The 11,472-nt window shown below is 40.2% G+C and overlaps 1 protein-coding gene and 1 non-coding gene across 3 annotated transcripts in view; both read right to left on the reverse strand.

Annotated features, from left to right (window-relative positions):
- Positions 1 to 2,294: 2,294 nt before the first annotated feature.
- Positions 2,295 to 11,472, reverse strand: part of srms (src-related kinase lacking C-terminal regulatory tyrosine and N-terminal myristylation sites) — a 21,607-nt gene continuing 12,429 nt past the window's right edge. For both annotated transcript variants that reach the window (XM_058410630.1, XM_058410629.1), the window contains 3 exons: positions 7,072 to 7,253; positions 5,531 to 5,687; positions 2,295 to 3,211 (listed from right to left, as the gene is read on the reverse strand). In XM_058410630.1, coding sequence (XP_058266613.1) covers positions 3,012 to 3,211; positions 5,531 to 5,687; positions 7,072 to 7,253 — 539 coding nt within the window. In that variant the 3' untranslated portion in view covers positions 2,295 to 3,011. The remainder of the gene's footprint in view (positions 3,212 to 5,530; positions 5,688 to 7,071; positions 7,254 to 11,472) is intronic.
- On the reverse strand, positions 4,042 to 4,114 carry trnai-uau (transfer RNA isoleucine (anticodon UAU)). Its single transcript has one exon. It is a non-coding gene; the product is annotated as a tRNA-Ile (tRNA).

Raw genomic sequence — 11,472 nt, forward strand, 5'->3', positions numbered from 1 at the left:
CGAGCTACTGTTGCTCAAATTGCTGAAGAAGTTAATGCTGGTTCTGATAGAAAGGGGTCAGAATACACAGTGCAGGACGGGCAGAACACATCACTCCTATTTTAGCCACACTACATTGGCTCCCAGTCAAATTTCGCATTGATTATAAAATCCTGTTACTGACCTTTAAAGCACTAAATGGTCTCGCGCCGCAGTACCTGAGCGATCTTTTAGTCTTTTATGATCCGCCACGCCTACTCCGATCAAAGGGTGCAGGTTACTTGGTAGTACCTCAAGTAGCGAATTTTATTGGAGATCTTATATTCAAGATATTAATTAATAAATACTGCATTTCTAACAAAATAAAAGATGTTCACTTTAAGATTCTCCACAAGACTTACACTGTAACCTCTGTTTTATCTAGATTTTTGGAGGTAGATAATAAATGTTCTTTCTGTGATACATTTGTTCGTTGAGTGTGAGAAAACAAAAAGATTCTTAACTCTCCTAAAATGCCACCTCTTGGACCACCTCAATGTATCTCACTCCTTTGGCATTAAAGACGTCATTTTCTATTATGAGAATTCGGAAAATAAACCTCTTGAACTTGTAGTTATTTTTATTTTTATTTTTTTTTCCTCTCCTTTCTCTGTTTCTCTTCTTTTGTAAAGCTGCTTTGACACAATGTCCATTGTAAAAGGCGCTATACAAATAAATTGAATTCAATTGAATTGATCTGTGTCACCTACAATTCATCTCTAGGTCTAGTTTAATACTGTTCCATGTATCCATGAATATATATATATATATATATATATATATATATATATATATATATATATATATAATTATATATATTTATATATATATATATATATATATATATATGCGCGAAATATATATATATATATATATATATATATATATATATACATACATATATATATATATACATACACTATATACACTATATTAAGTATTCTCTCACCCATCCAAATAATCAGAATCAGGTGTTCCAATCACTTCCATGGCCACAGGTGTATAAAATCAAGCACCTAGGCATGCAGACTGTTTTTACAAACATTTGTGAAAGAATGGGTCGCTCTCAGGAGCTCAGTGAATTCCAGCGTGGAACTGTGATAGGATGCCACCTGTGCAACAAATCCAGTCGTGAAATTTCCTCACTCCTAAATATTCCACAGTCAACTGTCAGCTGTATTATAAGAACGTGGAAGTGTTTGGGAACGACAGCAACTCAGCCACGAAGTGGTAGGCCACGTAAACTGACGGAGCGGGGTCAGCAGATGCTGAGGCGCATAGTGTGAAGAGGTCTCCAACTTTCTGCAGAGTCAATCGCTACAGACCTCCAAACTTCATGTGGCCTTCAGATTAGCTCAAGAACAGTGCGCAGAGAGCTTCATGGAATGGGTTTCCATGGCCGAGCAGCTGCATCCAAGCCATACATCACCAAGTGCAATGCAAAGCGTCGGATGCAGTGGTGTAAAGCACGCCGCCACTGGACTCTAGAGCAGTGGAGACGCGTTCTCTGGAGTGACGAATCGCGCTTCTCCATCTGGCAATCTGATGGACGAGTCTGGGTTTGGCGGTTGCCAGGAGAACGGTACTTGTCTGACTGCATTGTGCCAAGTGTAAAGTTTGGTGGAGGGGGGATTATGGTGTGGGGTTGTTTTTCAGGAGCTGGGCTTGGCCCCTTAGTTCCAGTGAAAGGAACTCTGAATGCTTCAGCATACCAAGACATTTTGGACAATTCCATGCTCCCAACTTTGTGGGAACAGTTTGGAGCTGGCCCCTTCCTCTTCCAACATGACTGTGCACCAGTGACCAAAGCAAGGTCCATAAAGACATGGATGACAGAGTCTGGTGTGGATGAACTTGACTGTCCTGCACAGAGTCCTGACCTCAACCCCATAGAACACCTTTGGGATGAATTAGAGCGGAGACTGAGAGCCAGACCTTCTCGTCCAACATCAGTGTGTGACCTCACAAATGCGCTTCTGGAAGAATGGTCAAAAATTCCCATAAACACACTCCTAAACCTTGTGGGCAGCCTTCCCAGAAGAGTTGAAGCTGTTATAGCTGCAAAGGGTGGACCGACGTCATATTGAACCCTATGGATTAGGAATGGGATGTCACTTAAGTTCATATGCAAGTCAAGGCAGGTGAGCGAATACATACATTATATATATATATATATATATATATATATATATATATTCATTCAAAGATATCATTTCATAAACCATACCAGCCCATATATTCAAAAAATACTTTATTTTTTAAAATATTTTTTTTCTTAAAACTCACGGTGCATAATTGGTTTCCTTCTTGTAATGATTGGAAGACATTAATCACAGAAATTATTTCCATGAATAAGAGGAATCCAGACTAACAGAAGTAAGCATCCAGGAGGACAGGAAGATATCTGTGGCTGCTGCTTTCAAACTCCCCACAGTGCACGTGCTCAGGTCTCATATGGATGCAAGCAATATTTTTTATTTATTTATTTTTGCAGCAGGTTTGAAGTAAACCTCCTCGGTTGCTTGATTAGGTGTAACAGTCTTAGTTCTTGCCACCTTTTTGTTCACTGGGAGAATGTCCACAGTTGGCAGGTGAACCACTGGTAAACAAAACACTCACTGGAAAGCAGAAACCGATTAGCTAGTCTACTATTGATCCTAAAGCTTGAGTCTCTGTGTGGCCAGCAGTGGAGCGCAGGAGACACAGGCTGAACACTGTTAGGGATCACAACCCGAAAATGCAACGCATATCACATACAGATCATTGACCAGCAACTAAGCATGCCACTGCTGTACGTCTTTTCTACTATTCTGTTCCTTTACATTATTGCACGTCATCATCATCATCATCATAAAAAAAAACATCATTCATAAATACAGTTTTGGCAGGAAGAGGCCATCATTTTGCAATCTAGGCTAATAAAGAAACCATTAGAACATCCCTTCATTTGTTCTCCTGTGTGGCTTTTTTGTGCTCCTCATCAGACTCCAGTTCTACACTTCGATGGTTTTGTAGTAGATTCTGGAGTAGATGTTGTCCAGTTGGCTGTGAAGTGCGTGGAACGACGGTCGTTTGGAGCTTTCGGCTGCCCAGCAGTCCAGCATCATGCGGTAGATATTGGGAGGACAGCGACTTGGACATGGCAATCTGTAACCTGAAGCAAGTACCTCTAATACTTCCTTATTTGTTTTACCTGAAGAAGAAAAGGAGCAAGTGCTATTTTAGATTAAACACACTACATGCATGCAAAAACAGTGAAAGAAGTAATTCTTATAGCTGGGATTATTAATACTTATTAATATTATTCATTTATGTTGTTACATTTACATTTCTGGCAAAAAAAAATCAAACTCGCAACCTTCTGCTCAGTCATCCTTAACACCTTAACCACTAAGCTTCCACATGCCCCAATAACAACATTATACATTATACAGTAATAAATGCCAAAATAATAAATGCCAAAAGTTTTGGGACACCCCTGCAAATCATTGAATTCAGGTGTTGTTTTTCAGGGGTTGGGCTCGGGGTCCAGTGAAAGGAACTCTTAATGCTTCAGCTTCATACCAAGACATTTGGACAATTTCATGCTCTTTGTGGGAACAGTTTGGGGATGACCCCTTCCTGTTCCAACATGACTGCACACCAGTGACCAAAGCAAGGTCCATAAAGACATGGATGAGTGAGTTTGGTGTGGAGGAACTTGACTGAGTCCTGACCTCAACCCCATAGAACACCTTTGGGATGAATTAGAGTGGAGACTGTGAGCCAGACCTTCTCGTCCAACATCAGTGCCTGACCTCACAAATGTGCTTCTAGAGGAATGGTCAAAAATTCCCATAAACACACTCCTAAACCTTGTGGAAAGCCTTCCCAGAAGCTCTTATAGTTACAAAGGGGGGGACAACTCCATATTACATTCATGTGCATGTAAAGGCAGATGTCCCAAAACTTTTGACAATATAGTGTACATACTCCATCACTGGTGACAAACACACCGACTTTTCGTTGCAATTCTCAAACAGTTGGTTCCACTGGGGCTCAAACCCAGGATCTTCTGCATATAAAGCAGATGTGATGACCACTACAGTATGGAACCTAAGATACATACTAACTAATGAGAAATTATTAAATTAAATATGCAGTTAATATTTTGGTGCTAAAGTCAAATCTTTTTTTTAAAAAAAAAACTACCAAACACGGAACATCAATATAATGTATTCTTCATTTAGGTTCATGTTGAACAGAAATGACGTTTTGACGTTCCTGCTCCAGCACTCCACATCAATGTTTGTGAACCTGGCATCAATCCCAGGGAATTTATCACACAAGGTGGGGCACACCCTGGACAGGGAGCCAACCCATCCCACACACACACACACACACACACTATTTATACATGGCAATCAGTCTACAAGTAAAGCCTTTCAAATGGTGGAGGAAACTGGACTACCAGGAGAAACCCTCAAAATATAGGCAGAATATGCACACACACACACACACACACACAAGAAGAAGGAAGAAACCAGATCTGGAGGTAAACATGCTAAAAACTAAGCCACCATGTCACCCAGAAAAAAATAATACTTTTTTTCCCTGCTAAAGGCCCAGCTATAGCAGCTACCTCATGTAATATCTTGCTGTAGTCACATGCGTAAAAAATTCTGGACAGAAATCTAGGCCTATTGCGAAAATGTCCAATGTACATTTCCTGTAATATTTTCATGTTTCTGCTACTTGCTGCCGAAATCAATAATTTAGAATAAATATTTCATTGAACTGTTCTACACCGATCAGGCCTAACATTATGACCACCTGCCTAATATTGTGTTGATCTCCCTTTTGCTGGCAAAACAGCCCTGACCGGTCCTGGACTGTGTATTCTGACCTTTCTATCAGAACCAGCATTAACTTCTTCGGATCACACGGGCCAGCCTTCGCTCCCCACCTGCATCAACGAGCATCAGCCGCCCATGACCCTGTCTCCGGTTCACCACTGTTCCTTCCTTGGACCACTTTTGATAGATACTGACCACTGCAGACCGGGAACACCCCACAAGAGCTGCAGTTTTGGAGATGCTCTGATCCAGTGGTCTAGCCATCACAATTTGGCCCTTCGTCAAACTCAAAGCTCAAATCCTTACACTTGTCCATTTTTCCTGCTTCTAACATCAACTTTGAGGACAAAATGTTGACTTGCTGCCTAATATATCCCACCCACTAACAGGTGCCATGATGAGGAGATACTCAGTCTTATTCACTTCACCTCCTACTGCTCAGAGTGTTATACCTGATATTGAGAATTTATATTTGTATTATTCCTGATTTCATGATGAAAAAGTATGAATTTTAAAGAACAGAAAGATGTGAAATTTAACATAGCTAACCCATCCTACTGACATATTTCTGTGATATAGAAGGAAACTGAAAAACCCAGGAGAAAACTCATGTGGATATAGGAAGAACATGCACAAAAACATATGTTTGATATGAATAGTAGGTAAGGCATTCATACCCTCATATGGCATCTTCCCACGTGACATCATCTCATAGAGCAGCACCCCGAAGGACCAGACATCGGATTTAACAGAGAAGCGCTGGTGCAGAGCCGCTTCAGGAGCCGTCCACCGCACAGGGATCTTAGTGTTTCTACTGGCTGTGTACACGCTGTCCTGCAATCACACATATGTACACACTTATACATAATAAATACATACGTAATATATATATATATATATATATTGAGCTGGGGAAATTATATAGGTGGGTTAATTAAACTTCTTTCTTTTCAAATAAACACTACTTTCTTTGACTCTTGCAGAATATATTGTGTCTGCACTGAAAAGAATAACAGCAGTGCTGAATGTGGGGCTTGATCTGAACCTCAGCCAGGTTCTTGGCTGAAATACACTATAGTGCCAAAAGTTTTGGGACACCCTTCCAACTCATTGAGTTCAGGTGTTGTTTTTCAGGGTTTGGGCTCGGCCCCCTAGTTCCAGTGAAAGGAACTCTTAATGCTTCAGCTTCATACCAAGACATTTTGGACAATTTCATGCTCTTTGTGGGAACAGTTTGGGGATGACCCCTTCCTGTTCCAACATGACTGCACACCAGTGACCAAAGCAAGGTCCATAAAGACATGGATGAGTGAGTTTGGTGTGGAGGAACTTGACTGGCCTGCACAGAGTCCTGACCTCAACCCCATAGAACACCTTTGTGATGAATTAGAGTGGAGACTGTGAGCCAGACCTTTTCGTTCAACATCAGTGCCTGACCTCACAAATGCTCTTCTAGAGAAATGGTCAAGAAATTCCCATAAACACACTCCTAAACCTTGTGGAAAGCCTTCCCAGAAGCTGTTATAGTTACAAAGGGCGGGACAACTCCATATTACATTCATGTGCATGTAAAGGCAGATGTCCCAAAACTTTTGACAATATAAGTGTATATCAAGCAGGCTCTAAGTGACCAGCCACAAAACAGCCAAAGAGGTACACAGATCCATTTTGTCCCCAAATATACTATTTATTTATTTGTTTGTTACCACAATCAAAACAATAATATAATATTAATAGGTATACTATTACTAATACTAATAGTTACAGTTAATCCATAGTTACAGAATACTTAAACTCAGGCTGAACCTGGGAAAGTGGAACAGGCAACACAGCAGCTGTGCCATGTGACGGCTAAATCTGGATTATATCATTATTATATTTATAGATTTTTGCTCATTTTATAATGGGTGCCAATTATTTTGAAAAACCCTGCCAATCATCGAGCTCTAGTTACTAAAGATCATTCAAACATTCATTCAGCTTTGGTAAATGCTTCATAAAGTTCAGGAGCACATTGAATTTTACTGAACATATATTTAACTTTATTAATTCATTAGTACGAATTAAATTCCACATATATTGTCTTTGTGCACACGACATAGCGCATGAACTAAACGTCTAAATACAAACAACTATTGAGGATCAAAGCAAGTCGATTTGCATGATGCATAGTCATGTTCCCTGTATTTATGAAGGAAAGTTTTGTTAGAGTTGTTACCTTTATAATACGAGCCAAGCCGAAATCAGCCACTTTACACTCCAGGTCACTTCCCACCAAAATGTTTCGGGCAGCCAGATCTCGGTGGACAATGTGCCGGTCCTCCAAGTAGGCCATCCCTTCTGCAACCTGACCAGCCATGTAAATCAGATGAGCTGAGGTCAAAACCTGTCCCTCTGAGGCTGCAGTACCAAGGAAGAGAAATTAAAGTCAATCACTGATTTTATATTCATTGTGTTAAGAAATGTTATGTACTGTATATGATACCCATTAAGACAGGTTAATAATCATATGGACATTGACAAAGTTGTTATCAAATAATGAATATGAGCTCAAAGTGCAGATTTCAATTATACATTTAAATTTTAAATATTTTATTAATCTATCCAGTTATTTTAAAGTCTGTCCCTTAAAAGGGGGTGGGGCTATATATAAAAAAGGACTCTACCTGATTTGGATTTAAATTCCATCATCTTTGTTATTTAATTTCAACAGCAATATATTGTAGTAAAAAAAAAATTAAAATTGCCGTTTATTACTGTATTGCCCTTACTGTTGCCACAAACTGGAACATATGTACACTATATAGCCAAAAGTTTTGGGACATCTGCCTTTACATGAATGTAATATGGAGTTGTCCCGCCCTTTGCAGCTATAACAGCTTCAACTCTTCTGGGAAGGCTTTCCACAAGGTTTAGGAGTGTGTTTATGGGAATTTTTGACCATTCCTCTAGAAGCGCATTTGTGAGGTCAGACACTGATGTTGGACGAGAAGATCTGGCTCACAGTCTCCGCTCTAATTCATCCCAAAGGTGTTCTATGGGGTTGAGGTCAGGACTCTGTGCAGGCCAGTCAAGTTCCTCCATACCAAACTCACTCATCCATGTCTTTATGGACCTTGCTTTGGTCACTGGTGTGCAGTCATGTTGGAACAGGAAGGGGTCATCCCCAAACTTTTCTCACAAAGAGCATGAAATTGTCCAAAATGTCTTGGTATGAAGCTGAAACATTAAGAGTTCCTTTCACTGGAACTAAGGGGCCGAGACCAACCCCTGAAAAACAACACCTGAATTCAATAATTTGGAGGGGTGTCCCAAAACTTTTGGTGACATAGTGTATTAATCCCCATAGGTGTAATAGCCGGTTGTCCAAATACTTTTGGCTATACAGTATAACAATAACTTAGTCCGAGATTTTGTGGCTCTGACCTTACACATTCAAGAAGACTGTTTCAACAGCCTGCTCAATATTCTAGGAAGTCCATCCTCTTTATTTGACATTGTTCAAACAACAATAAAAAGCAATAAAAGCTCATGAGTCGATGTCTTTGCAGGGAAAAATAACATGGTACTGGTCCTGTGATACAAGACAAATCTCACTGACGTGATCTTATCTATGTGTGATATAAAATTAAGTTCAAAGTCCAAAATATGTTTTGATGTTTATGAAATTTCAGGACCTCATAGCAACAGATGACATCTATGATTAGTGGAAACCTACAGGAGGGAAATTATTTATTCATTCATCTTCCATAGCGGCTTGATCCTGAGTCAGAGTCACAGTGGAACACTTTCCTAAAAGACCAGAGACTGCCATAGCAACAGCTCAGTGTTAATGCCATTGGTTTTTTAAGGGCAGACTGATGTAACGGTTAGATTATAACAAACATGTTTCCACGTGTGATATAAAACAATTCAAAGTTCAAGATAATATCAAGATTCACCTCCTAAGAAAACTTTCTTTTTGGTTTTCTTACCAAAATATAGATGATGTCATGAAATTTCAGGATCTCTACAGATTAAATATATGATTACAGGAATCTAGCAGGAGGAAAAGGACACCTTAATGACACCAAAACAGACCTGGGGACACCCTAAGGACACCAAAATAGATCTGGGGACACCTTAAGGACACCAAAATAGATCTGGGGACACCTTAAGGACACCAAAATAGATCTGGGGACACCTTAAGGACACCAAAACAGACCTGGGGACACCCTAAGGACACCAAAATAGATCTGGGGACACCTTAAGGACACCAAAACAGACCTGGGGACACCCTAAGGACACCAAAATAGATCTGGGGACACCTTAAGGACACCAAAACAGACCTGGGGACACCCTAAGGACACCAAAATAGATCTGGGGACACCTTAAGGACACCAAAATAGATCTGGGGACACCTTAAGGACACCAAAATAGATCTGGGGACACCTTAGGGACACAAAAATTGATCTGGGGAGACCTTAAGGACACAAAAATTGATCTGGGGACACCTTAGGGACACAAAAAATGATCTGGGGATGCCTTAAAGACACATTAATGACACCAAAATAGACCTGGGGACACCTTAATGAAACCAAAATAGATCTGGGAACACCTTAAAGACACAAAATAGACCCGGGGACACCTTAAAAACACCTGTTCAATCATTCATTCCTTTTTTCTTAACTTCTTTATCCTGGTCAGAGTTGCAGTGGATCCTGACCCTGTAGCAGGAACACTGGGCAGAATGCAGGGATACACCCTGGATGGGACAGCAGTCTCTCACAGAGCATATCACACATATACACAACTTATTCATGCCTAGAGGAAATCCAGACTGAAGGATGAACTACATTAAACATGACTTCACATGAACTAGGTATTGACAAATGGCACTTAATCATTAGTTGCCAGAAGTAAATGACAGAAACTACAGAAGTAAACTGTAACTGCCTCACACAATGATCCATAAGTATGAGTAAAGACTTAACTTAACTTCCCTGAACAGAATTTCCCTGAACAAAATATCAGGATATCTGATATCCGCATAATACAATTAAGTCTCTAATATCGATAGACTTAGGACAAAAATATAAAATGTGTGTGTAGTGTGTGTATTTAGTTGGTGTAGTGTGCGAGATTTGCATACAATAATTACATGATGATCATATAATCAGTGCAGTTACCCTCAGGCCAGTAGATTTATGCTGTATGTTGTAATAGTAATCATTTTGACAAACTTTCTGACTGTTTTGGGACGCTGAGACGTAATTAAGCTAAACTTTCTCATTAGGAAGACATGCCCTTTGGTTAAAAGTGACTTTCAGACTGAGTGGGGACAAAATTAATGAATTTGCATACACCCCCCCACACCAGCATTTTGCAGCCTTAGGCAGGAATATACCTTTTCTTATCACTTAGGGGACTTATGAATGGTAAATTGTTTACAAATACATACATCAATCAGGCATAACATTATGACCACCTGCCTAATATTGTGTTGGTCCTTCCATTGCTGACAAAACAGCCCTGACCTGTCGAGGCATGGACTCCACTAGATCCCTGAAAGTGTGCTGTGGTATCGCGCACTAAGATGTTAGCAGTAGATCCTTTAAGTGCTGTAAGTTGCGAGGGGGGCCCTTGGAGCCCCATGGAGGACTTACAGGACTTAAAGGATACTTTTGATAGATAGTGACCACTGCAGACCGGGAACACCCCACAAGAGCTGCAGTTTTGGAGATCCTCTGATCCAGTGGTCTAGCCATCACAATTTGGTCCTTCGTCAAACTCAAAGCTCAAATCCTTACGCTTGTCCACTTTTCCTGCTTCTAACATCAACTTTGAGGACAAAATGTTGACTTGCTGCCTAATATATTCCACCCACTAACAGGTGCCATGATGAGGAGATCATCAGTCTTATTCACTTCACCTGGCACTGGTCACAATGTTATGTCTGATCGGTGTATACATGAGATTTGTGTTATAAGCAATATCTGAAAGTAATTAGATATATACTGTATGGTCAGAGGTTTGTGGAAATCTGACCATCACAGCACAGTCTGCATTTCAGATCCATTGGCATTCAGTTGTTCCTCCTTTGTTGCTATAAGTTGCTATAAGGGAAAGTTTTCAACTACATCGTAAGAGCATTCTAGAGAAAGGTGAAAAAGCATGAAATGCATAGTTTCAGTTCATCCAATTGGTGTTTAGTTGGTTTGAGGTTAGGGCTCTGAGCAGGCCACTCGAGTGCTTACAGAAAACCATGGCCTTGATGGAACTCACTTTTGTGCACAGGAGCTCTGTCATGCTGGAACATGATTGGGCCCGTTAGCCCCAGCTAAATAGCAATTTAATTATGTTCCTGATCAAACCTCAAGCCAGCTAGAAGGACACTTATGTACCTATAGCTCTGTCAAAGAGAAAACTGTATTCACTTTTCTTCCTCCTGGCAGCCTTATATATATATATATATATATATACCGCTTAAGGCTGGTGTCTATGCAAATATATATATATATACCAGCCTTAAGCGGTGACATACCGTAGCAGTGTTCTGTACTGCTAAAGCTTTATGTTCCCTTTTATGTTCCTCTAACATGAACTTTGATATTCAAAAAGCCTACAGTTTTCTTTCCAG

Source organism: Hemibagrus wyckioides, linkage group LG15 (assembly GCF_019097595.1).
Source record: "Hemibagrus wyckioides isolate EC202008001 linkage group LG15, SWU_Hwy_1.0, whole genome shotgun sequence".
Lineage (NCBI taxonomy): Eukaryota > Metazoa > Chordata > Actinopteri > Siluriformes > Bagridae > Hemibagrus > Hemibagrus wyckioides.